Source organism: Tenrec ecaudatus, chromosome 6, assembly GCF_050624435.1.
Source record: "Tenrec ecaudatus isolate mTenEca1 chromosome 6, mTenEca1.hap1, whole genome shotgun sequence".
Lineage (NCBI taxonomy): Eukaryota > Metazoa > Chordata > Mammalia > Afrosoricida > Tenrecidae > Tenrec > Tenrec ecaudatus.
In genome coordinates this window covers 131,910,394-131,938,327 of record NC_134535.1, presented here as the reverse complement: position 1 = coordinate 131,938,327, position 27,934 = coordinate 131,910,394, and the positions used below count along the sequence as shown (strand labels likewise).

The 27,934-nt window shown below is 45.8% G+C and overlaps 2 protein-coding genes across 3 annotated transcripts in view; one reads left to right on the top strand and one right to left on the bottom strand.

Annotated features, from left to right (window-relative positions):
• The first annotated feature begins 6,428 nt into the window (after positions 1-6,428).
• The window catches only part of SLC6A13 (solute carrier family 6 member 13), a 51,172-nt gene continuing 29,666 nt past the window's right edge, over positions 6,429-27,934 (top strand). For both annotated transcript variants that reach the window (XM_075553150.1, XM_075553149.1), the window contains exon 1: positions 6,429-6,630. In XM_075553150.1, the coding sequence (XP_075409265.1) occupies positions 6,429-6,630 (202 nt within the window). The remainder of the gene's footprint in view (positions 6,631-27,934) is intronic.
• Positions 17,642-18,469, bottom strand: LOC142450381 (ras-related protein Rab-1B). The gene has a single exon (XM_075552222.1). The coding sequence runs from the start codon at positions 18,433-18,435 to the stop codon at positions 17,830-17,832; it is 606 nt and encodes a 201-aa protein (XP_075408337.1). The 5' UTR covers positions 18,436-18,469; the 3' UTR covers positions 17,642-17,829.

The following is a 27,934-nucleotide window of genomic DNA, read 5'->3' as shown; positions in this document are numbered from 1 at the left end:
CTCCACCTATCCTTCAATAAAAATTAGGGAAAGACAAGAAAAGAAGGCATGGATTCAAACAGATACATGTTCCCCAATGCATATTTTAGCATTATTATCTATAGCCAAAGGCTAGAAACAACCCAAATGTCTAAAATATGGTGTAGCCATACAGTGGACGATTATGCAGCCATAGAGATGTAAAGTTCTGATACATGCTATGACATGGATGAGCCCTCCCTGGAAACACACGAGTGAAGTAAGTCAGACACAAAGGATAAAAATTGTGTGATTCCACTTATACCAAAGTTGAGTAGTGATCACTCGGGGCCAATGGGAGAGGGAAGGGGAAGTTGTTGCTTCAGGGGCACTGAGTTTCTGTTATGAGAGAGGGAAACATTTAGAAATAAATAGTGGTGGTGGTGACAAAACTTGACGAATCTATTTAAAGTCTTCAATTGTACGTGTAAAAACGGTCAAAACGTTATCAGACATCAAAGAACTAAAAATCATATCAGTGAGTGCCCACCTTCCTGATACAATCGTTGAAGACAAACGTGTGCATAAGCAAATGTGGTGAAGAAAGCTGATGGTGCCCACCTATCAAAAGATATAGTGTCTGGAGTGTTAAAGACTTGAAGGTAAACAAGTGGCCATCTAGTTCAGAAGCAACAAAGCCCACATGGAAAAAGCACACCAGCCTGTCTGCCACGAGCTGTCGAAGGGATCAGGTATCAAGCATCAAAGAACAAGAAATCATATCATTGTAAATGTGGGTGAGTGGAGAGTGGAGACTCAAAACCCATCGGTAGCCAACCAGACACCCCCTTACTGAAAGGTTGTGGGGAGGAGATGAGCCAGGTAGGGTGCGGGGTAGCAATGATGAAACATATAACTTTCCTCTAGTTCTTAAATGCTTCCTCTCCCCTACCCCCCCACCCCCACTATCATGATCCCAATTCTACCTTACAAATCTGGCTAGACCAGAGGATGTACATTGATACAGATAGCAACTGGACACACAGAGAATCCAGGACAGATGACTCCTCCAGCACCAGTGGTGAGAGTGGCGATGCCTAGAGGGTGGAGAGAATGTAGGATAGAAAGGGGGAACTGATTACAAGAATCTACGTATAGCCTCCTCCCTGGGGGATGGACATCAGAGAAGAGGGCTGGAGGAGGCGTCGGACAGTGTAACATATGACAAAATAATAATAATTTATGACTTATGAAGGATTCATGAGGTAGGTGGGAATTGGGGAGGGAGGAGGAAAATGAGCAGCCGATATTAAGGGCTCAAGTAGAAGGCCAGTGTTTTGAGAATGATGATGGCAACAAATGTACACATGTGCTTGACACTAAGGATGGATGTATGGATTGTGATAAGAATTGTACAAGCCCCCAATAAAGTGATTTTTAAAAAAAGGTCAAAGCGGCTAATGCCTTGTTAAATGTCTTTTAGCACAGTTTCAAAAAAAGAATGAATGAATGAATGAAAACCATAGCCTTAAAGCAGTGAACTGTAAAAACAGAAAACAACAAAAACCAACTGAGCATATTTCTGGCGGCATGCTGGGAACTGTGTCTTTTCTGCAAACGGATCGCTCCAAGAGCTTGCACGCAGAAGTCGCAGGAGGGGTTGTGCAGCATTGCCCGAGGTGGTGCGACGTCCAACCTTTTAGAATAACATGCAATCGGAGTGCTCAGGTAACACCGGTGACTGATGATTTTAGGTGACAACACTGACCTTCACAGTGCTCAATAGCTCAGCGAGTAGGCTCCAGGTGATGGGAAGTAAAACAGGAAGTCAGTAGCGTTATTGCAGATGATAGGCTTGTTTTGTCTTATTTCGCATGAGTTCCACACTTCCCCAGGACCCTTTGGGTCTACTGTTCAGTAATCAGACAGATGGGTATTTAGAAGCGAGGAGGAAAAGGTGGGACGAGACAGGAGAATGATTCCCAAGTGGCTCCCAGGGTGTTCGATGGCCTGCCTTGCCACCCTTCCATGCCCTAGAGTCCACGGAGGGGTGGCAGAAACAGAGACCCGGCGTCGATCCTCTCTCGGGCCTTTCAGCCATGTTTCCATTGCCTCGTTCAGTTACCTGCCCAACCCCGGTCCATCCTGCCTTCCAGGGCACTCTCAACCCTGTCCCCCCTCAAAAAGACTTCCCTGCTCATCGTGGATAATTCCTTAAGAAACATGACTAGCTACGATTTGAGGGTTTGCTGCTGAAGGGGTCTGCCCTTTGTATAGGTTAATTATCTCCTGAAACCTCCCACAGTTGTGTAAGGTGAGCAATAGCCTCCCCATCGATTAGCTGAGAAAACAAAGCCTTTCAAGGTTGCAGACCTCGCGGAAGAAGACACGCTAGACAGAGAGAGAGAGAGAGAGAGAGAGAGAGAGAGAGAGAGAGAGAGAGAGAGAGAGAGAGAGAGAGAGAGAGAGAGAGAGAGAGAGAGAGAGAGAGAGAGAGAGAGAGAGAGAGAGAGAGAGAGAGAGAGAGAGAGAGAGAGCAGCCCTGGAACTCTGGACTCTCTGGCTCCCTGGCTCTAGCACCAGACAAGCAGCTCTCCCCACTGCACTGCCCCGCCCGTGCATGCGCTCGGCCAGGCTCCTGGCTCGCCCCATGAGGCTCACTCTCCCGGCTGCTGTCCCTGCCTGAAATCAAAGTTGCCAATAGGATCTCCGCTTTGCTCTTTAAAAACGCTCATAAGAGAAATTTTACGATGTTGTTTTAAAAGCCAAACAGCGCTGAAGCTTAAAAGCCAAGGTAAAGCTTCCACTTTGCTGCCATCTGCTCACCCCCTCCTACTCTCTCAATGTTAAGGATTACGAACCATTTCCAGACTCACTGCGTGAGGATATGCATGTGGATGTTCAGGAAGTTTTTCCTGGCTTCTCAGAGTTTTGTAATCTTTGTATGTTTATTCTAAATCGTTGTCCGTTTCAGATCATCGGCATGCAGAGGGGAAGATAAATATCTTTTTAAATGAATGTGCGCAGCACCTGCCCAAAGAAACCCCCATTTCAATGAACGTATAGGAGTCTTTGAATTGGGAAAGGGGGAAGAATGCCTCTAGAGCAGAGGTTCTCAACCTGTGGGTCGCGACCCCTTTGGGGGTTGAACGACCCTTTCACAGGGGTCGCCTAAGACCATATTCCCAATGGTCTTAGGAACCGAGACACCACTTCTCTATCCGTCTCCAGGCAGGTGCACGCACATGCAGTTACGCCCACCTACGAGTACTCATGCTACACCGTGCTTCAAGACAAAATTTCATTTATTTATAATTAGAAATAAATATTTCACAATATAGAATTACATATTGTTTTTGTGATGAATCACTATGATTTAATTATGTTCAATTTGTAACAATGAAAATACGTCTTGCACATCAGATATTTACATGATGGTTCATAACAGTAGCACAATGACAGTGATGAAGCAGCAATGAAAGTAATTTTATGGTGGGGGGTCACCACCACATGAGGAACTGCATTAAAGGGTCGTGACCTGAGGCAGGTTGGGAACCGCTGCTCTAGAGAGACCTCAGGCCTCTCGGAGTTTCTGAGCACAAGACCTTCAGAAGAGGGAGCACGTTTGTCGATAGCTCTCAAGCAACTGGCGGGACCTGCCAGGGTGTTACACCCTCCCCAGGTTGTGAAATCACTCCTATGTGGGCTGTCTCGTGCCCAGAGGAGGAGAGAGGCAGGAGGACGGAATGTGGGTTGGGCCAAGTTTAGAATTACAAGTGCAGCAGAGGCCTTCTGGAACTACGCTGTAAATAGCCAGCACCTTCCCCTTTTCCCCTAGATAATTCTTCTCCCCCTAACTGGACATCTGGCAACAGCTTCAGGAAGGTTTGTAAAATTTCTCTCTCTCTCTCTCTCTCTCTCTCTCTCTCTCTCTCTCTCTCTCTCGTGTTTCTTAGTCTCAGACTGCAGGTTGGTGGGTCTATGGGTCTTTCCATCTAAGGATTGCTTGATCTGGTTGTAGGAAATATGTTTCTGATATTATATGTGCAAACGAAAAGGCAGTTTCCTTACATTCTGTGTTCCTGAACTTTCTGAACCTTTGGAGACTGTTGATTGATGGGGTGATGTGCTTTGGAAAAAGGGAACTCTAGATGGAGAGGAAAGACATTTGGGTTTGATTCCAAGAAAATGAGAGCTTCCTTCTCTGTGAAATGAGAAGATCAACAGCCCTGGACAAGACAGAAAGAAAACAAAGTTTGCATGTGCCTGTAATTCTCCTAAACGCTTTTAGTTATTCAAGCCTTTTGAGTTGAATCTTTGCTTATCACTCTGACAGATGCGAATACGAAGGCTTCCAGTCATTCATTAACTTTCCAAGCAGTCATATGAGTCAACGCTAAGATTTAGACCCAGGCTCCTGGACTCTGCAAGTCCTGCCCTTTCACCTGGGCCATGCTACGTTGGAGAGGCAACTAGAATGAGCTGAAGGGATCTAGCAAAGGGTTAACTCTTTCTCCTGGGGTTTGAGATGAAGAAGAAGTGAAGGGGGACGAGTCACCATCACTGGATGACGTCCTTCAGACTGTAAAGAGAGCCCCAGAGCCAGCACAAGACCTTAGACAATCTTCTCCAAAGGACCAAGGAAGCCCTTAGGATGAGGGGCTCGGGTGTCTCCTTAGCCTCGAACCATTTTTGGAGTCCGTTCCCTGATTTATCCATCAGGCGATTATTCCCTGAGTGGCTCTCTGACATTGTGACTCCTTCAGGTGGTCCACCTGGGACCCAGAGAGCTCTGCCACACTAGACTCTGTGACCAGATGAGACTCCCTTGAAAAAGTTCTGCTAGCATGAACTCTTCCGGAGGTAAAGACAAAAGTCCATCTGCCTACTTCCCCAGGCGAAGGGCCACCGTCGACCTTCAGAGGAGAGCTGTTTGCAGGTGCTCTCTCCGGTGTGCTGGTAAACGTAGGCAGCCCAGGTAGCTGAAGTGATGTCAGTAAAACAGCAAGCCCCTGCTCTGTGGCCTGGTCACAATCTTCCACTGCTTGGAGGAGCAGCTTCCCTATTTGTAAAGGGGAACTAATCCTGTTTACCCTTCAGCCTTGTGAGGGTTAAGTTGTGCAATGCATGTAAGTGTCTGGTATGCAGGACTTGCTCACTAAATGGAAGCCTCATCTGGTCTTACTCTCAACTCCACGCTGTCTCCCTCACCAACGCCACACTCACTGCCTCTGAGTCCATGCTGACTCAGAACGACCCCTGTGAGTTTCCAAGATGGCAACTGTTTATGGGAGTAGAAAGCCCAGTCTTTCTCCCAAGGAGCTGCCGGTGGTTTTGAACTGCCGACCATGGGGATAGCAGCCTAATGTGTAAACCACACGAGGGCTCCACTTGAGTCCAGAAGAGGGCATTTCTGGTAGCCAAAGGTTCGGAACTGTGGCTCTCTAGTCGTTCGATGTCATTTTCGTGTAGTGGAATGGATGCCTGTAGTCGTCACCACCAAGCAAGTGTCCAGAGTTGCGTCTCTCGTACGGATTTCAGAGAGAAGGCAACGCCTGGAAAGATCATGCTCTCACTCAACTTTGCCCCTTCAGTTTTCAAACGAGCGTTTGCTGTCATCTTACAAAAAGAAGACACGTTTGCTGAAGACCATGTAGGAAAGACGGGGACGGAAACCAGTCTCATAACCCGATGACTGAGAGAGACACATCTTCGTAGGCAGCCTATCCTTTCGATCACATACTTGATACAATATTTTATAAGCACGATGACATTACATGAAAGGTTTTCATAATTGTGTTCACTTCAGGTGTTGTGAATGCCTTTTCATGAAAATCTCTTCTGCAGCACAGTCTTCAATGATCGTGCATGAATCCAGTCTGTGAAGAGACCATAATGTCTTAGTTGATCTACCACCTCTGTACTATCCAACCATTTGCTCTTATAACCAGTGTTGGATGAACATCCTTAAAGCAAAGTCTTTACCCAGAGTCACAACTATTTCCTGAAGGGTAAATTCCTGCCAGAGAAATGACAGGTGTTGAGGATCTGTGGAGATTCCATCCTCTCAACTCTCCTCAGTGTACAGAGCAGAGAAACTAAACCATGTGTTAATGTAGACATGGCTGATGACGGGATTGCGGGCAGAAAGAAGCGAGAGATAACCCCAAGGGATGTATCAATTCTTCAAGGTCATACGTGCCAAGCTAAGAGACTTTGTGGAGCTGAAGCAATGGCTGTGCTTCAATGTCAATGCTTGCCCTTTGAAACAGGAAAGGGATACATATTGTCTGCGGCTCTTGCGCTAGCCCCGGTGGGTAAGGGACGCTATGGAGACCACGGACCTATACGCCTCTCTTCTGGCACACACGCATGCTCTTGGAAATCTGCTGGAAAACTCCAAGGGTGGGAGGGCTTTCCGTCCTGGGCCGCGAACGGTAACGGAGCGTCTCACTTGTTTTCCAGGTGGGATGGATAGCAGGGTCTCAGGCACAGCCAATAATGGAGAGACAAAGCCAGTGTACCCAATCATGGAAAAGGCGGAGGATGATGGCACCCTGGAGCGAGGGCATTGGAACAACAAGATGGAGTTTGTGCTCTCGGTGGCCGGGGAGATCGTTGGCCTGGGCAACGTCTGGAGGTTTCCCTATCTCTGCTACAAAAACGGGGGAGGTGAGTGCTCCTGTACTCTCCCCACCCCCACCCCCCAGGACAGAGCGCTGCCTCTCCACCTCTGCCTTCCCTGCGCCTGCGGGGGCGACCCAAGGCGCATACCATGCTGGAGCGGGAAGAAATCCATCCTTTCCATCATTCAGGGCGACGCTCTGCAGGGAACTGAGGCCTCCAGGGATTCAGAGACGTACTGGGCTCTTTCTAGTCCAGCAGAGCATGATAGAAATGGGAGGCTAGCCTTTGGAACCAGGTGAATCTGGCTTTGGATTCAGGCTCTGCAACTTCAGGCTCTGTGCCAATTTGGGCAAGTTACCTCAGCCCTTAGAGCAGCGGTTCTCAACCTGTGGGTCGAGACCCCTGTGGAGGTTGAGTGACCCTTTCACAGGGGTCACCCGATTCCTAGCAGTAGCAAAATGACAGTGATGAAGTAGAGCGAAAATAACTTTATGGTTCGGGGGGGGGGGTCACCCCAACAAGAGGAACTGTATTGAAGGGTCGCAGCATCAGGAAGGTGGAGAACCACTGGGTTCGAGTCTCAGCTGCTGTTCCTGGGAGTGGAGACAGTGGTGCCTGCTTTACAAGGTTTTTGTAAAGAGCAGAGTGTGCAAAGCGCTGGAAAAATGGCAGCTATGTGGATGATGAGCTTGGTTGTGGTCGTGAGACTGGCTAACCTTGGCCTTGTAGCTTCTTCCTCCCGCTCTTCTGCTGTCCCCCAAGCGCTCCATTCCCCACCCACCAGCGTCAGAACCTTTGACAGAGTGGCTCCCCCTTTAAAAGTCCTCTCTGCAAGTGTGTACGTGTGTGTGTGTGAACACTCATTTTACTTCCTTACTCTGGTTTTTAAAAAAAATCATTTTATTGTGGCCTCATACAGCTCTTATCACAATCCATCCATGCATCCACTGTGTCAAGCACATGTGTACATTTGTTGCCATCATCATTCTCAAAACATGTTCTTCCACCTTGAGCCCTTGGTATCAGCTCCTCCCTTTTTTCCCCTCCCTCCCCCACTCTCCCTCCCTCATGAACCCTTCATAATTTACAAATTATTATTTTTTTCATGTCTCCCTTCACCCACTTTTCTGTTGTCCATCATCCTGGGAGAGGGTTCTATGCCAATCATTGTGATTGGTTCCCCCTTTCCACCCCTCCTTTCCTTTACTCTCCTAGTGTCGCTACTCTCATGATTGGTCCTTAGGGGTTGATATGCCCTGGATTCCTTTACTCTGTCTTTACTGGCTTCTCATGCCCTCCGTTCCAGCCCCTTGAGTTACTCTGCTACTCCCCCCCGCTTCAGAGAGAACGATCTTGCTATCATTTCTCCATTTTCAGAGAATCCTGAATGGTGGGAAGCCCCGAGGAGCTTTCTGGGTCCTGAGAAGGGCCTGGCTAGCTAGTGCAGTGGGAAGACCTTGTCGCTGGGTGAAATGTAGTGCAGTTGGAGCTCCCGGGCCTGGCTTTGTTGTCAGGATGCAGCCTGCACCAGGGGAGGGCTTGCAGAGGCAGGCTGCTGGCGAAGATGGTGAGAAGAGGGTCATGTCGTGGACTGGGGGGGTGGAGAGTGCTTTAACACAGCCCCAGTCCTGCTGCAAGCACCCACTAGCCTCAACTCTCACTGTCCTTTAGCCGAAGGTCCGGAGAGAGGAGGCATGCAACGCTTAGTGGAGGTGGACAGGCTGAGAGGAAACTGTAAGGGTGGCTTTGGGGCCATAGATCTTCATTGTCAGATTGCGGGGCCTGGCTCTGGGGTTGGCAGTTCACTTGTATTTTTCCAGAGTTGTAGAACGGGCCGGTGTGTCCTTCTGCCACAGGAATTTCTGGACAGTGGCCCGAAATCACAGGACTTTGCTCAGTCTGCATTGTGAGGGAAGGAGGGGGTCTTCCCACTTCTTGCTGAGCTCTGGAGACTCCACAGGCTTGTTTAGAAATTGGGGCCTCAGCTCCCTCCTTTCAGAGAAGGGGGTGCAGGGAAGGGACTGGCCCAGGCACAAGCAGGGGAGATGGGGGTACTAAGCCGGGCATTGGGACTGTGTCTGTGGAACGTACTGACCAGCTTAGCCCCTCACATGGCCGGAAGATTAGGAGGTGAGCCGCTTTCCCCAAGCCTCTCTGGAATTGGGTAAAGCTTGGCCTGGGAATGAGCAGGAATGGTATGAAGAGGCGGGAGACAGGGTCTTCAAGGACTAGAGGGTCTTCTGGAAACCACTGGGCTGGAGAAGGGGACGCAGCTGCATGGGCTCCATCCTCTATTATTTATTTGTCCAGCAAGAGTTCTGCCCGGGCTGTGCCGCGGGATCTGTGTTCAGTTTAGGAGTTGTGAGATTCGGTTTATTATTATTATTAGTTAACTGTACACCACCCTCCACAGCCTCTTCCCTTGGTCAAGCACAGGCCTTAGGTGTCCTGCCCTCTGTTACCTGATGGATGACAGCAGCGGAGGGCTGTGTTCTGAGGGGCCCCAGTTTGCTCTGAAGGGCACACGTCACTCAGGCCACCAATGAGGTCATGGGAAGGCACATTTGCTGAGGTCAGATGGACTGACCAAGGATATATGTAGGGTCTTTAGGGCAATCTCAACCTGCCTGTTCTTTTGTCTTTTCGTTTTCCCCAGAAGTGTAAGCTGCATCAGTTAACTCACCTTGCCTTCCAAGCAAAACAAGCTCTTACAGAGAATGGCTTTAACACTCGCTCCGTCTTATCCTCTCTGTCTCCTTGTTCAAGTGGAAACGGATGGCTTTTTGACCTAGCCCAGATGTGTGTGGTTCTCACATGGGGGCTTACGCTCCCAGAGGGTGATAGGAATGTTCCCAGTAAGTCTGGGAGAAGGTCACTGGGGTCTCCAGGGTGTACCGAACTAAAATGATGTGATGCTATGCTGTCACTCTGCTTCTGGGCACTTGGTCAAACTTTACAGCTTCATGCGGTGCCACGATTGTGCTGAGGGCAGAGACGCGCTAGGACCTTTATGGCTGTTCATTGGTGAAGTCAAGGATGCAGAATCCCTAAGGCATAATTTTATTTTTATTAATTTTTCCCCTTAAGGCATAAGTTTAGTTCCAAACTGCAAAAATGCAGTGATGTCTTCGTGGGTTCCTTCCAGCTTTCCAAGTCAGTGGCTCCAATTTGAAGCGAGCCTCAGAGAAGGGAAGGCTACAATATGATAGGAGATCTGGTAGACAGTTGGAAACTGTAATTAAGAATTCCAGCAGCAGAGAAATGAAATAAAGAAGTTCTTTTAAAGTCAGAGCAACAGGTGGGCTTTTTCAGGGAGAGATCTTGGAGGGGCTCCTGCCTCCACTGTCTTCTACCTGCCTCATCCTAATGGCTTCCCATGTCACTCAGTTGGTTCCAGTGAGTGCACCATCACCCCCACCCCTGCCCCTGGCCCTGATGGCGCCCCCCAACAGCAAATCCTCACAGAGTGTCTGCCATACGCATTGCTCTGGATGCTCAGGAGACATCTCTAGACAGGACATACCAGGGCCAGGGTGTGTGTGCATTCTAGAGGAGGAGGCAGCCAGTGCAACATCAACCCAGCACACGGTTCAATGACACAGTGTAGCAGAGGTTAATGAGCGCTGTAGGAGAAGAACAAACGGAGCTGAGTAAAGGGGATCCAGAATTTGGGTTCGGGGAGTGGTTGCAGTTTTAGAAGAGCGGTCTAGGGGGGGGGGCCTCCTTGAGGATGTTTTGTCCCAAACTCAATGGGAGTGTGAGAGTTGGCCTTGAGGATACTGGGGCAAAGAGGATTCCATGCACAGGAGAGAAATGGGTTCATGGTCCTAACTTCAGGAAGGCCCGTGAGTCCGGAGCTGGCTGAGTTCATAGAAGGGAATGGGATTGGAGGTAGCTGATCAGGTAGGAGCTTTTATTATACTAGAGACAGGGTCAGTCAAGGCAAGACTGAGCAGAGGAGCGGCAGACTCCTGGCTAGTGTGCTGAGAGTAGGTTATGAGCGAGGTTGGGCAGAAGCACACCAGTTAGGGATTGCAACACTCATAGACATTCAGGCTCTGAGAGATGATGGTTGCCTAGACCAAGATGGTAGCAGTGGAGGTGGAGGAATGGTCAGGTGCTACACTTACTTTGCAGGTAGAGCCAATAGTCGTGAGGGAAGAAAGTGAGAGACAGATGACCCCAAGAGTGCCCGCCTGAGCAGCTGGAAGGAAGGACTTGCAGTGTACGGAGAGAGGAAAGGCTGCAGGAGGAATGGGCTTGCAGAGGAAGGCCAGGAGTTGAGTTTTAGGGACGCCGAGTTTGAGAACTCTATTAGAGATCCAAGTGGAGAGATCAACTAGGTTTAGATTATGTAAATGTGGAGTTTGTGAGAGACCTCTGGGCTGGAGATGTAAATGCGAGGAGCGTTAGTATTTTGGGTCTAAGAAAATAGACCAAGGCCTTTGAAGGGTCTAGGAGAAAAGGAGCTAGCAAAAAAGACAAGGAAGAAGAAACTAGTAGTGCAGGTCAGAAATCAAGAGAATGGGATGCTTCGGGAGCCAACTAGAGAAACTGCATCTGGGAGAAGGGACCACTTCACTCACTGCCATTGGTCAGTTCTGGCTCATAGCAACCCCTAGGACTGAGTAGGACTGGCCCTGTGGGTTTCCGAGGCCGAAACCCTTTACAGGAGTAGAATGCCTCACCTTGCTACTGAAAGGGAGAACTTTGTGACGGCAAATGCTTCTGAGGAGTTAGGAACGCGAACTGGTTGTTGAATTCAGCAACACAGAAGTCACTGGCGACCTTTGCAGGAGGAGCATAGTGGAGTTCTGGGGACATAGACTGAGTGGAGCAATGGGGAGAGGAAGAAGAAGAATTGAGGAATAATAAATATGGTATGATATGGGCAAAACTCAGGAATGTGTGCGTTAGCTTGCTCTTTTGTGTTTTCTCCCTCCTGGGTGGGAGTTCGTGGTGAGAGTGCTGCATCATTAGCAGTCCAGAAGACCCTGTGTGGCCTGCCGCGCTGGGAAGGGGCCTCATGATCCGGTGAAGTTGCTGAAGAAACTGCACAGGGGAGCTATCCCTAGCCCTCCACACTAAGTCCCCTGAAGGACAAAAAGCACATGTGATCTTCTTCCAGGACCTATGCAGATAAAGCTGTGGTCATTGGCTCTAGGAGATACCAGATAACATACGAGGATGATATTAGGGGACGATGGTAAGAGAGGACTTTGCAAATATGATTCTATATGATTCCCTGCTAAGAGGGAATCTAACCAACTTATCTTCCAGTCTCAGAGCAGAAAAAAATAGCTAGTTTAAGTATACTATACTTAACTATGTTATACTTAATTTCTAAGTCCAGATTGCCGAAAACCAGGTCGAGCCCACCCAGACAAAAGCTTTTGCTAATCTCAGAACACAAGTAGGGAGCTCTTCGGGTGAGAACAGAGATGTCCCTTTCCCTGCTCCCCCACCTCTCCTCTCTTCCGTTCTTCTGTCCCCCAGCACTCAGATTCTGAAGCACTACGAATCTGGGCCCTGTAGCTGGGATCTCATCAACTCCCTGCTCCCTGTCTACCAGCACGCGAAGTTCTTCTCTGAGGCCACACCAGGATGTGCCAGAGAAAAACAGGAATCTGGATCTTCTTAAAGCCAAACTACAGTTTTTAGCTCAACTAGTATTTAAAAATAAAAAAAAAAAAGCTGCATGATCTCTTTTAACCCTTTCAAGATGGAATTAACTTCTGATTTGAATTTTGTTGTTGTTGAAACCATGTGCTTTCAGTGATGGAAGGCATTTCCAAGGAAAGGTAAAAATTAAAAGGGATTCAGTACAATTAGTGAGGCCCATTTGTCCCAAGGAACCTCTGGTGTGGGGGCTGGTGAGATGGAGTCCCACTTCTTTAGATCGCAGGTGTACAGCACCCTCCTCCGCATGGCGGCATGCAGTAAAAACGGGATAGCTGCTTCCCACTGGAACGCAGAGTTGGGAAATGTAGGCGGGCACCATGTATCCCAGAGGTCACAAAAGAGTCATCTATCAGGGATAGGGAAAATAGCAACTCCAAAGATTAGATAGGGGCCTCAGGGGCCAGTGGATTTATGTGAATGGGGCGGAGAGCTCAGAAATGGAGGGTAAGAATGGTTGCAGAACTTAAAGAATGTAATCAAGTGTACAGTTGAAATGGTACATACTTTGCTGGGTATATTCTCAAAACACAACTAAAAAAGTTGAAAGCACAAAATTAAAAAAGAAGAAGAAGAAAGAAATAGGAGAAAGGCGTGTGGAGGAAAAGCAGCTACAAAGTAAATCTGAGCTCTCGACTATAAAGGGCTAAGAGGATTTCACGTTAGCTGGTGTTCAGGACAACTGATGGCCTCCCGGCTTATGGGGATACAGAAGAACGCAGAGAAATGCCAGGCGCTTGTCTTTGTATAAAAGTAATAGCTATTTCATTGGTAGTCACGCCGTTGCTAGTTGCCACTGAGTCAATTTCAACTCAGGTGACCTCCTGGGCGTGACAATTCATTGGCACTTCTAGCGAATTCCTTCCTGTCTAGTCCTGGCCGGGCACTGGTGATCGCGACACGTGGCGATTGCCCTAGGCTCGCCCAGGTTGGGCCTGTGGAATGGTTATCAGTGCCCACGTCAGGAGTGAGACCATTGCAAGTGATCTACTGAGTGTGCTCCCCTGGGAGAGGCCCGCAGAATGATTCCTTCTTAGGATCAGAGGTGGTCTCTCTCATCTCAAGGGGTAGAATGCTTGTCCATTTTATAGTCTTGGGAAGGAGACTAGCATTGGGAGGTGGGACATGGGCGATACCAGATGGTGCAATTCTCATTCTTCAAACCCAGGACTAGTCACATCTTTTGATGGTGGTGACAGGGGCTTGGGTGACATAGGCCCACACCCATGTCACTCTCTCATTCCGCCCCACCCTCACCCCCTCCCTACTTCTTGAGCCAGCAGCTCCACAGGGCAGTGTGAACCTTGTCCCCGGTGGCCGGTTTCCCAGGTGCACAAAGAAGCAGGATGGAGCACAGGGTCCACCGCAGTTAAACATTGGCTTGGTTTCCTGAGACAGAGTCGGCAGCATCAGGATGGGGTGGAGCTCCTTTCTGGAATGCTGGGGACTGTTGACATCAGCTATTGGATTCTCCCTGCCCGAATTTTCTCTTTCTGCCCACCAAATCATGGGTTGTTTTATAGATGTCTTTTTGAGCAGAAATACTTATGATCTTTATTGATTTGCCCTTGGGGCAATCCAGGGTTCTCCTCCGTGCCTGAGTTATGGGTTTGCAGTCTAAAAGCTAGAGATGTGGCAGATAAAGAATGGAGACTACATTCTAGTCTGTCCCTCATGAACTTTAGTTGTAATAGCTTTATCCAGGTGTAAGACCTTTGATATATGGCGACCCTAGGCGTGTCAGAGCAGAACTGGGCTCCAGTGGATTTTTTAACAGCTAGTATTTGGAAAGGAGGCCAAGTGGCGTCGTGGATTACACAATGGGCTGCGAACCACGGTGTCAGCAGTTCCAACCCCCCAGCGAGGCGCTCCCAGGGAGAAAGACATGGAGTTCCACTCCCACCAAGGGTTACAGTCTGGGAAGCTCACAGGGAGCGTTCTACCCTGTCCTAGAGGGGCACTGTGAGTCACCACCAACTCCATGGCAAGTGAGCTTGGGTTTTTTTGTTTGAATATTTTGGAAGTCAGTTGGTAGGCCTTGATTTCAAGGTGACTCTGGATGAGCTGAAACTTCCAGTCTTCTGGTCAGCAGCTGAGAGAGTTAACTGGGTAGACCACTGAGGGGGCTCCTTATTTGGTTACACTTAACTTAAAATGGAATTCCTAGGTGGAGTTAATTCTACTCTGACATACACCTGGGATTGCCACAAGTAAACTGGAAGGCAATTTTTTCTTAACTTAAAATAAGCACCTATTTGCATATATTTATAAGTTTAGTATTAAGGTAGCAGATGGACATTGAACCTCCACTCAAGTACTTCCTCAATGCAAGAACACTTTGTTCTATTAAACTGGCATTCCACGATGCTCACCTGACCAACACAATTGCTGAAGACAAAGCGGATGCATACGCAAATGTGATGAAGAAAGCTGATGGTGCCCGACTATCAAAAGAGATAGCGTCTGAGGTGTTAAAGGCTTGAAGATAAACAAGCAGCCATTTAGCTCAGAAGCAACAAAGCCCACATGGAAGAAGCACACCAGCCTGTGTGATAATGTGGTTCCGAAGGGATCAGTTATCAGGCATCAAAGAACACAAAATCATATCATTGTGAATGAGGGGGAGTGCAGAGTGGGGACCCAAAGCCCATCTGTAGGCAACTGGACATCCCCTTATGGAAGGGTCATGGGGAGGAGACAAGCCAGTCAGTGTGCAGTGTAGCAACAATGAAACATACAACTTTCCTCTAGTTTTTTAATGTTTCCTCCCCCCATTATCATGATCCCAATTCTACTTTACAAATCCAGCTAGACCAGAGGATGTACACTGGTACAGATAGGAACTGGAAACAGGGAATCCTGGACAGATGAACCCCTCAGGACCAGTGGTGAGAGAGTGGCAATACTGGGAGGGTGGAGGGAAGGTGGAGTAGAAAGGGGGAACCAATTACAAGGATCTACATATAACCTCCTCCCCGGAGGATGGACAACAGAAAGGTGGGTGAAGGGAGACGTCGGACAGTATAAGACATGCCAAAATAATAATAACTTATAAATTATCAAGGGTTTGTGAGGGAGGGAGGGAGGGGATAAAAATGAGGAGCTGATACCAAGGAGGCAAGTAGAAAGCAAATGTTTCGAGAATGATGATGGCAACAAATGTAAAAATGTCCTTGACACAATGGATGGATGGATGGATAGTGATAAGAGTTGTATGAGCCCCCAATAGAATGATTTAAAAAAACAACCATATATTTACAGGGTTCAATGTGATAAGTTTTGACAAATATATGCCCCCATGAACCATTGCCACAGCCAGGATAATGAACATATCCATCACCCCCCAAAACTTCTTCCTGCCCCTGCCCCTCTGACCCCCATCCCAAGGCAACCACGTTCTGTTCTTGATCACTGGAGGGAGTGTGCGTTCCTTTGGATCCTGTGTAAAGAGGTCGGGTTTATGCTCTGTGTACTCTTTTTTAATCCTGGTGCTTTCGCTCAGCAGAATTATTTTGAGATTCATCCACAGGTTTGGGTAGGCCAGTTCATTTCCCTTTGTTTCTGAGCCCTGTCCTATTTCTACTACGGTATGTTCATCCTTTCATCTATTGATGGGCATTTTAGTTGTTATGAGATTTTGACGATTGCAACTAAAACCGCTATGAATAATTTTGGTACAAATGTGTCTATCTACCTATACTTTCATTGCCCGTGGGTGATATCTAGATGTAGACTGACTGAATTATACAACCGGTGTAGTTTTAGGTTGTTAAGAAGATACCAAACACATTTCCAAAGCAGTTGTACCGGGTTACATTCCTGCCAGCAGTCTCTGAGATTTTCAGCTCCTTGTCACCTTTGCCAAATTTGGTCAGTCTTTGCCATTTTTTTTCCAAACCGTTTTATTGGGCGCTAATACCAATATCATATCATTCCATGGTTCAATCCCTTGAAGCGGCATTGCATAATCACTACCACCATCAGGTTCAAAGCATTCCTTCTTCAGCTCCTTGATATCAGCCCCCCTTCAGCCCACCTCCCACTTTCCCCCCAGGGGCCCTTATTCTACTTGTCGCAATAGGTTCACCAATCCTGGGTTTCCGATATAGAAAAACCAGAAAAGACATTGAACAAAAATCCCAGGGGGCCACTCTATGTGCAGATAGGTCTGCAGTATCCTCGTGGCGTTAGCTTGACCCTGCCGGTAACTAGTGGTGTCGAGCACTTTGCGTGCACTTGCTTGAAATCTGTACATCTTCTTTTGCAGGATGTCAGTTCAAATATTTTACCCCTTTCAAAACTTGGGTTTTTTGTCTTCTTACTGTGGAGTTTTGAGAGCCCTTTATAGATTCTGCTCTGTCCCGTTGGATTGCGATGCTTCAGACTTAACTCCACGGCAGTAGGTTTTTTATATTCTGAATATAAATGTTTGATCAGATGCACATTTTTTTTTTCCTTGCAAAAACCCTCGGTCACCTGAGGGCCGGTGGAAATGGATTTTATTTTGTCCTGTTCCATTGTTCCCCAAGTGGGTTTTCCTTGCAAAATGCCTGGCATGTCACCAGAGGGGAACTGCCTGAGCACTGCCCCACCCCCAACGGGCAGTCAAGGGACTTAAATACAAGCTGGGTGGCAGGGCAAGAGACAGCACAGGTACATGGCTTCTTAGGTCCAGACCAAGGTTGGTTTTTCTGCAGCAAGCAGCTGAGTCAGAGGGCAGGGGTGGGGGCAGAACCCGGGGTGCAGAGGGGTCAGGGGTCCCTTTGGGCCCTTCTGCCCTCACACATCCTAGAGGAGGGCAGGGCAGTGGCCTGTCCTTTCAGCTCCAGCTCAAGGAAGCCGAAGCCGGAAGGGAGAGAGGGTAAGTCAGGTGTGCTGCCTCTAGCCTCCTGGGCCCTCTGCCTCCGCCTGCCTCAGGGACAAAGGGGCACGGTGGGCAGGCAGCACGTGGGCCTGGCTCTGGCAGGGCAGGGGCGGCCTGAGCTGGCTCCCTCAGGGAGCGAGACACAGGTCCAGGCTGCTGCCCGCCCACTTGCCCAGGCTATGTGCACAGCTGGACGGCAGAGGCGAGTGGGGGAGGTGGGGGGAGGAGGCAGGGGCCAGGGTGAGCTGCTGGCCCCTTGGCCTCATGCCTGTTCTAAGGTCTGGCCCCAGGTTGTGCATCTCAGGTCCCCTGGCCCTACCCAGGCACCAACGGGAGCCGGAGCTGGAGAGGCCAGGGAAGGTCCTCAGGTGGGGGTGAGAGAGAGGGGTGGGGCAGGGAGCAGAGAGGAGCCTTCATCCCAAAGAAAGGTGTGGGGGGGGGTCTTTTAAAGTGATCAAGAGGCAGCAGCAGCAGAGAAGCCCCCAGCCCGCCGCAAGGGAGGGCCCTGACAGAACGAGGGCAGTGGGCAGACAGGCCAGAGGAGAATGAGGAGCTCAGGATACCCCAAAGACACAGACTCAAATGCCCCAGAGGGAGGGAGGGTGGAGACTGCGTGTCCTGCTCCCTCTAGGGCATCATCTCCAGGAGCCCCTACCACCCACCCACCCACACACACACACACACACACACACGTGCCCTTCCTAACAACAGCCGCCACCTGCAGGCTTCACAGGGGTGCTGTCGATCTTGAGGTTGGGCCGCTCACCCCCCGAGGCAGCCCCAGGCCCCATCCGCTTTTTGATCTCCGCGGCCATGGTCATGAAGGCCTGCTCCACATTGGTGGCGTTCTTGGCGCTGGTCTCCAGGAAGGGGATTCCCAGAGAGTCTGAGAACTCCTTGGCTGTGGTGTTGTCCACCACCTTCTTGGTGGTGAGGTCACTCTTGTTGCCCACCAGGAGCTTGTTGACGTTCTCGCTGGCATAGCGGTCGATTTCCTGTAGCCACTGCTTCACGTTGGCATATGACTCCTGGTCAGTGACGTCATATACCACGATGATGCCGTGGGCTCCCCGGTAGTAGCTGGAAGTGATCGTCCGGAACCGTTCCTGGCCAGCTGTGTCCCAAATCTGCAGTTTGATGGTCTTGCCGTCTAGTTCAATAGTGCGGATCTTGAAGTCCACGCCGATGGTGCTGATGTAGCTTTCTGTATATGTGTCATCAGCAAAGCGCAGCAGGAGGCAGGACTTGCCCACGCCCGAGTCACCGATCAAAAGCAGCTTAAACAGGTAGTCATATTCGGGGTTCATGGCGGCGGCGGCGGCCCGCTCGGTCGCTCCCTGTCGGCTCCCAGATGCACATTTTACGGATATTTTCTCCAGTCTGTCACTTGTCTTTTCCTTGTCTTAACAGTGTCTTTTTAAAAAAGATCATTTTATTGGGGCCCTTACAGCTCTCCGAACACTCCACACATCAACTGTACATTAAGTTAAAAGGGTCTCTGGAAGAGCAGGGATTTTAACCTTTGATGAAGTCCAGTTGATTAATTTATTCTTTCTGAAAGTGTGCTCTTGTTGTCAGATACAGGGAATCGTCTAATACACGGAGGTTTTCGCCAGCATTCACTTCGGGAAGCGTTGTAGTGTTAGGTGTTACCTCTAGGCATACAATCCATTATGCGCTCCTTCGTTGTGCAGGGTATAACATTTTTCTTCTTGCTTTTTGTGCATGTGAACATCCACCCATCATAGCACCATTTGTCGAAAAGACTACTATGCCTTTACACCTGTGTCAGAAATCAGTTGTCCTATTAGTAAGATGAGCAACACTCAGGATAAACAGCTACTTGGGATTAAGGGGGCAGCACTTCCCCAAGGGCAAACTACCCACGGAGACAGAAAACATAGGTAGGTGGCCAGATAGGTGATGGTGCCTTGAGGAGATGTTAATGAATGAGATAAAGCAGAATATGTATGAATTGTGAAATGTGAAACTGATGATCTTCTCTATAAACCTTCATCCAATTCATAATACAAGTTTTTTTAATCCAGTTGTGCAGATATGTATGGACCCATTGCAGGACTCTTATTTGGTCTATCTATGTATTTCTGTATTTTGACACCTATTAGTACCATATTGTTTTGATTGCTATAGCCTTTAATTCCACCTTGAAGTCTCAAAGCAAATCAAATTCATGACTATTGAGTTGGTTCTGATTTCTATTGAGTCTACAGGCAGAGTAGAACTGCCCTTGTGGGTTTCCTAGACTGTAACTCTTTACAGTTAACTTCGTTGAAGCTTCTTTGAGGTTAGCTTCATCTTTCCCCCAAGGAGCAGCTGGTAGTTTTGAACCACTGACTTTGTGGTTAGCAGCCCGGTGCATAACCCACTGTGGCAACCGAGCACCTAGTCTTGAAATCAGCTAGTGCTTAACCTCAAACTTAGTTCTTTTTCAAAGTTGCTTTGCATATTTGCAGTTGTGCAGTGGTTACCAGTTGGGCTGCGATCCCCATGGTTGGTAGTTTGAAACCATCAGCAGCTCCTCTGGAGAAAGACTGGACTTTCTACTCCAATAAACAGTTACAGTCTTGGAAACCCCCAGGGGTCGCTATGAGTCAGCATTGACTCGATGGCAGAGTTTGGATTTGTTTTTTCCTATAGTATGAGAACTTAAATTCTAAGCACTTCATTTTATGAGGGTAGAGGGGAGTCCATTTTGAGTCTTAACACACATTAACCTCTATTGACAGACTGACTTAACACACATTAACCTTTCTGACTATGAACTGGACAATGTACAATGTTGCCCTCAGGCAGAATGTATTTAAAGGGGATTACCATGACTCCCCTAACCATCCCTGGAAGAGGTAAGCTTTCCTTTCAGGGACTTGCCTGGGTGTGTCCCTAATGGAAACTGGGGTAGGGCTGCCTGATCACGATTCATGGCCGACCGAGATGGTGGAAACCCAGGAACCAATCCTGAAAACGTTAAGCTTCTGCTGTAGTCTATGTATCCTAACCACGGTCCCTTTCCCGATTCCCAGCCGTGCCTGTGACTGGGATGGATTAATGGGCCACCAATCATGATGTGGGAATGAGTTTCTTTTGGACATTGTTCAGGCCTCATGCTGATGGTCTCTCTCATCTGGGTGGTTTGTCTTTGCCGTAAGACTTCATAAAGGGGGGTCTCTATAAATATATATTTGAATTTGAGATTCCCTCCCCATTAGAGCACTATTATTTTTAGGTTGCATTGAACCTTTAGATAAATTTGAGAAGAACTGACACCTTCATAGTGAGTTTTTACTATGTTCATGTCCACTTATTTACTTAGGCCATCTTGGATTTCTCTTGGGAGCCCTGATGGCACAGTGCATCAAGCATCAGGTCACTGACCTGCTCGCAGGAGGACAGTGAGGCATCCTGTTTCTGTCAGGAGTTACTGACACCCAAGGGCAGTTCTATTCTGACCTAGAGGAATCAACTCCATAGCAATGAATTTGGCTTGGGTTTATGGTTAATCTCCCTTAGCAATATTCTGCAATTGTGACTGTACATTGCTCTTGCACTTTCGGTCAGATTTATTCATACATATTTTATGTATTTGATATTATTGTGAATGATACGGATTTTCAGTTTCCTATTGTTTGTTGCCCTGGTGGTGTAGTGGGCTGGATGTTGGGCTGCGAACCACATGGTTGGTGATTTAAACCCACGAGCTGCTCTGCAGGAGAAATATAGGCTTTCTGCTCCTCTGATTTACAGTCAGAAACCCACAGGAGTAGTTTTACGCTGGCTCACAGGGTTACTTAGAAGTCGGACTTGAGTTGATGGCAGTGAACTTGGTTTTACTTTGTAGTTTGCTGCTAGAATTTAGAAATACAATTGATTTCTGTGTTTGATCTTGTATCCCGCAGCCTTACTAATCACACCAGTTCTCAACTAGTTTTTTTGATATCTCAAAGGATTTTATACCTAGACTATCAGGTTATCTATGACTAACACAGGTTAGTTCTTCATTTCCACTCTGGACAACTTTTAATTTCTTTCTTTTTGTAACATTATTTCTCTGACTAGATTCTGCAGTACAATGTTGAATAAAAGTGATGAAGACAGACATCCTTTTACTTGTTCTTCATATCAGGGACAAAACTGGGGTTTTGCCATTAAATATGGTGCTAGCTGTAGGCTTTCTGTAGCCGGCCTTTGCCAGGTAGAGAACATTCCCCTTTACTCATCGACTGACAGTTTTATGGCTGTTGAATTTGATTAAATATTTTTTCTGCTTCTATTGAAATGATCATATTGTCTTTCTTTTAACATTCTTCAAAATAGTGAATTGTGTTGATCTTTGCACATTAAACCGACCTGGGATACACCACATTTGCATGATTTCTTCTCCTTTTCCTACGTTGTTAGGTTGGATTTGCTAAAATGTTGGCATCGAGTTTAGAGATGCTCTGCTCTGTGGCATTTTTTTTCTTGTAATGGATTTGTCCACGCTTGTTGTCCAGATAATGCTGGCCTCACAGATTGAGTTGAGAAACATTCATGCATTTTCACTTTTCTGGAAGAATTTGTGTAGAATTATTGTGATTTCTTCCTCATTAAATGTCCAGTAGAATTCATCAGCAAAGTCATTAGCAATGAAAGTTTTCTTTGTGGGAAGGATTTTAACTAAAACCAATCATTTGAAAATCAGATGCTACTCAGGCTATTTATTTCTTCTTCAGTAGTTTGTGTGGTTTCAGGTGCTTGTCCATTACATCTAAATTGGCATAAAGTTGTTCAGATTATTTCCTTGTGTTCCTATTATAAGTGTAGAACCTGTACCAGTGATTACTCTCTCATTGTGATGTTGATGATTTGTATCTGCTCCCCCCCCCCCCCATCAGTCTGGTGAGTTTATCAATTTTATTCATTATCTCAAAGAACCAGCTTTCATTGATTTTTCTGTTATTTATTTTTAATCCTCCATTGATTTCTGATCTTCTTTATTTTCTTTGACCTGACTGTTGGTTTCATTGATTTTTCTGTTATTTATTTTTAATCCTCCATTGATTTCTGATCTTCTTTATTTTCTTTGACCTGACTGTTGGTTTCATTGATTTTTCTGTTATTTATTTTTAATCCTCCATTGATTTCTGATCTTCTTTATTTTCTTTGACCTGACTGTTGGTTTCATTGATTTTTCTGTTATTTATTTTTAATCCTCCATTGATTTCTGATCTTCTTTATTTTCTTTGACCTGACTGTTGGTTTCATTGATTTTTCTGTTATTTATTTTTAATCCTCCATTGATTTCTGATCTTCTTTATTTTCTTTGACCTGACTGTTGGTTTCATTGATTTTTCTGTTATTTATTTTTAATCCTCCATTGATTTCTGATCTTCTTTATTTTCTTTGACCTGACTGTTGGTTTCATTGATTTTTCTGTTATTTATTTTTAATCCTCCATTGATTTCTGATCTTCTTTATTTTCTTTGACCTGACTGTTGGTTTCATTGATTTTTCTGTTATTTATTTTTAATCCTCCATTGATTTCTGATCTTCTTTATTTTCTTTGACCTGGCTGTTGGTTTCATTTGTTCTCTTTCTCACTCCCGAAGGTGGAAGTTAAGACGTTTCTTCTTTTATATAATAATAGCATTAGAGCCAACATCTCACTCTCCATAACGCCACGCCCACTGCCATCGAGTGCTGACTGACAGCAATCTTATAGGACAAGGTAGAACTAACTGCCCCTGCGGGGCTCCCACACTGTAACTCTTTGCAGGAGTAGAGAACCCTGTCTTTCTCCTGAGGAGCAGAAGGTGGTCTTGAACTGCGGACCTAGAGGTTATCTGCCCCAAGTGTAACGACAGCACTACCAGGGTCCCAAAGTGTTGCTTTAACAGTATCCTACAGATGTTGATATGTTGTGTTTTCATTTTTGCTCATTCAAGTTTCCCTTTTGATTTCTTTCATCCATAGTTATTTAGAAACATGTTACCCAGTTTTCACATCTGTAGAGGTCTTCCAAACATCTTTCTGTTATTGATCGCTTCATTTGTCAGCGGACATCGTTTTTATGAATTCTTTTGAACTTATTGAGAATGGCTTTTGGGCTCAGAATATGTTAAGTATTTCATGTGCCCCTGAAAAGAGTTTGTCTCCTGCTGTTATTGAGTATGTCAACGGGAGACCTGGTGGCATCATTGTTACGAGTGGGACTGCTAACCACAAGGTCAGCAGTATAAAACCCCTCAGGAAAAAGACAGGGCTTTCTACTCGTGGCAAGAGTTATGGTCTCAGAAACTCACAGGAGCAGGTCTATCCTGTCCTATAGGGTGGCTTTGAGTTGGCATCGACTTGCTGGCTGTGAAGATGGTTGGTTAAGTGCCCAGCAGGTCAAATTAGATGATATGGTCCCTCAAAAATTTTAAGCTTGAACTAATACTAATTTTTCTTTCAATTTGTTTTATCAATAGTTGACAGTAAAATATTGATACTTTTAACTCTAATTAGTAATTTATCTATCTGCTTTGCAATTCAGCAGTTTCTGCTTCATGTTTGGAAGTTCTATTACTATATTCATAAACATTTAGGACTGTTAATACACCTTCATGAATTTACCGCCTTACCATTATGAAATGATCTTTATCTCTGGTGATATTCTTTGCCCTGATGTCTACTTGTCTGATATTAAAACAGTCAATCCAGTTTTCTTTTGGTTAGTGTTCGCATGGCCTGTCTTTTTCCATCTTTTTCTTTGAACCTATTTGTGCATTAATATTTGGACTGCATTTCTTGTAGGCAGAATATATTGAATCTTGCTTTTTTTTTTTTCCTTAAGCAAACCTGACTATCCCTGCCTGTTACTTGAGAAAACATCCATTGCCATTGCGTTCATTCTCACTTATAGAGACTCTACACAGTTAGGTTTAAATCTTTTCTCTTATTTGTTTTCTATTCGTCCTATCAATTCTTTGACTCTTCTTTTCTTGTTTTTGCTTTCTTTCTTTTTGTTTCTATTTTCTTTGGAATAGATTTGATTTATAAAATTGTTGCATTATTGGATTTTTGCTTATTATTGCAGCTCTGATGTGTTTATTTTAATGGTTGTTTTAAGTTTTATATTATATGTCTCTAACTTATTATAGTTTATCTTCAAATGATATCATTATAATATTTCTCCTATGAGAGCCTTAAAATAATATAGTAGTTAAATTTATTTCCTTGGAGTAGAAAGGGGGAACCGATTACAAGGATCTACAGATAACCTTCTCTGTGGGGGGGATGGACAACAGAAAAGTGGGTGAAGGGAGACGTCAGACAGTGTAAGCTGTGATAAAACAATAATAATTTATAAATTCTCCAGCATTCATGAGGGAGAAGTCAGAGGGGAGGGAGGAGGAAAATGAGGAGCTGATAGCAAGGGCTCAAGCAGAAAGCAAATGTTTTGAGAATGATGAGGACAACAAATGTACAAATGTGCTTGACTCGATGGATGGATGGATTGTGATAAGAGTTGTATGAGCCCCCAATAAAATGATTTAATAAAAAAAAAGAAATACAAAAAAATTTCTCTTAACCTTTTTGCTTTTTATATTTTGCTTTTCATGTTATAACCTCACATTATAACATTATTTTTGTTTAACCTGTAAATTGTCTTTTAAAGAAGTTTGAATAATAATAAACAATACCTATTTACATATGTGCTTAAAATTCCTAGTGCTCTTTATTCATTTATGTACATTTTGATGCAGCATCATTTCCCTTTGCTCAAAGAACTTCTTTTATTATTTTTTTAATTACTTTATTGGGGGCTTTTACAGCTCTTATAACAATCCATACATTCATTGGGTCAAGCACATTTGTACATATGTTACCATCATCCTTTTCAAAACATTTTCTTTCTACTTGAGCCCTTAGTATCAGCTCATTTTCCCCCTCCCTCCCTCACCTACCCTCCTTTCCTCATGAACCTTTGATAATTTATAAATTACTATTATTTGATATCTTGCACCAACCATTATCTCCCTTCACTCACGTTTTTGTTGTTCATCTCCCTTGGGGTGGGGAGGTGATTCTGCATTGATCATTGTGATTGGTTCCCCTTTCTTCCCCACCTTCCCCCTACCCTCATGGTATCGATACTTCCACTATTGCTCCTGAAGGGTTTGTCTGTCCTGGATTCTGTGTGTCGAGATCTGTACCAGTGTACTTGCTCTGGTCTAGCTGGATTTGTAAGGTAAAATTGGGGTCATGATAGTGGTGGGGAAGAAGCATTAATGAACTAGACACAGCAGTTCTCAACCTGTGGGTGTGACCCCTTTGGGAGGTGTCAAACGACTCTTTCACCCAAGTCATAGCAGTAACAAAATTACAGTTATGAAGCAGCAACGAAAATAATGTTATGGTTGGGGGACACCACAACATGAGGAACTGTATTAAAGGGTTGCAGCATTAGGAAGGTTGAGACCCACCGGACTAGAAGAAAGTTGTGTGTTTCATCAGTGCTATACTGCACTCTGACTGGCTTGTCCCTTCCTTGTGACCCTCTGTGAGGGGATGTCTAATTGTCTACAGATGGGCTTTGGGTCTCCACTCCACAATGCCCCCCCCCAGGGAAAATTATTTTAACATCTTTTGTAGTGGATTATTATTTATTTTACTTTTTTCTTTGAACAGTATTTTTATAAGGATTCTAGAATGTTAGATTTAGGATTCTAAGTTGGCAGGTTACTTTTCTTCCTGTATTTTGACAAATATGCTCCGCTCTCATTACCTTCTCACTTTTATTTTGTTTCCAGTAAGAAATTTTATTTCATCTTCTTTTTGTTTTCCTGTATATTTTTTACTTAAAATGATTGATTACAGCAAAATCACTCTATGGTGATAGACCTTGTTTAGTTTTCTTTGTTTCTTATCTTGGGGCTTGTTTCTTATCTGGGTCTACGTTGTTCTTCCGACCCATATCGACCTTGTGTGCAACAGAACCAATCACGGCCCGGTCCTGCACCAGGCTGTCCTCGCACTTATTCCCACGTGTGAGCTTGTTGTTGCAGCTATGGTGCTAGCCCATCCCCTTGAGGCCTTCCTCCCTCTGTGCCCATCATGATGCCCTTCTCCAGGGACTGGTCTCTCCTGACAACATGTCCAAAATATGTAAGACAGGGTCTCACCATCCTTGCCTCTAAGGGGCACTCTGGTCGTACTGCTTCTAAGACCAGATTTGTCCTTTTAGCAGACCATGGCACTTTCAATATTCTCCTCCAGCACCACAATTCAACTGCACCGATTCTCCTCTGGTCTTCCTTATTCAATGTCCAACGTTCACATGCATAGGAGGCAATTGAAAATACTATGGCTTGGGTCCGCTGCACCTTAGTCCTAAGGTCCCATTGTTGCTTTTCAATAGTCTTAAGACGTCCTGTGCAGCAGAGTGACCTGATGCAACCCATCTTTTGATCGTTTGCCTGCTGCTGCCATAAGTACGACTGTGGATCCTCGAGAAAATCCTCGACAGCTTCAACTTTTTCTCCACTTACCGTGATGTTCCCTTTTGGTGCAGTGGTGAGGACTGGGGTCTTCCTGACATTGACTTGTAATCCACACTGAAGGCTGCAGTCCTTGATCTTCATCACCAAGTGCTTCAAGTCCTCCTCACTTTCAGCCAGCTTGTGCCACCTGCATACCCGAGTTTGTTGATAAGCCTTCCTCCAATCCTGATGCCACTTTCTTCTTCATAAGAATCCAGCTTCTTTGATGATTTGCTCAGCAGACCGATTGAATAAGTATGCTGAGAGGATACAACCCTGATGCACATTTTTCCTGATTTTACGCCACACAGCTCTATTCTGTTAGAGCAAGTGCCTCCTGATCCACGTATGTTTGCATGAACACAGTGAAGTGTTCTGAATTCCCATTCTTCTCATGGTCACCATAGCGTGTGATGGCCACAGTCAAATGCCTTGGTGTTGTCAATAAACACAAGTAAGTATCTTTCTGATATCTCTTCTTTGAGCCATGATCCATCTGACATCTACAATTATATCCCTTGCTCCATGTCCTCTTCTGAATCTGGCCTGAACCTCTGGCAGCTCCCTGGATCTCTTCCAGTCAGTTGGCCAAGTCACTTACATCTTCTAGTAAGTGCTTCATCAGCTTGTTGAAACATTTCAATCGCTAGTCTATCAATTCCTAAAGCCTTGTTTTGGTTAATGCCTTCAGTGTGTGTGTGTGTGTGCATGTGTGTGCGTGTGTGTATTTTTCATCAACTTTGGAACGTTTTCAGTTATTATTTTCTTAAGATGCTCTGCTCTGACCCCTCTCTTTACCTTTTTTCCTTCCTTGTGGGATTTCAGTTATATTTCTAATTAGGCTGCTGGAAGTTGCCCTGCAGTTCACTGACACTGTCTTTTGTTTTCAAAATGATCTTTTCTGTGTTTTATTTTTGTTTCTACATTGATGCCTCAGCCTCATTCATCTTTGTTGCTACTGTGTCTCACCTGTGATTAATCCCATTCAGTTTATTTTTTATCTCATACATTGTAGTCTTTATCTCTGGAAGTTTGATTTTGGGTCTTTTAAATATATCTTCCATACCTATTTTGAATTTTCGGAATATATGTGTCTTAGTTATCTGTAAGGTATCCTGCTATAGCAGACATACCACAAATGGATGGCTTTGACAAACAGAAATTTGTTCTTTGGCAATTGGAGAGACTACAAATCCACCTTCAGGGAATCAGCTCCAGGGAGACGTTCTCTCTGGGTTAGCTCACAGTTGAGCAGCATGGGGCCAGCACCCTGGGGGGGGGTGTC

Excerpts from the sequence above, each read along its gene's own strand:
- LOC142450381 (XM_075552222.1), bottom strand. The coding sequence starts at position 18,435 with ATGAACCCCGAATATGACTACCTGTTTAAGCTGCTTTTGATCGGTGAC.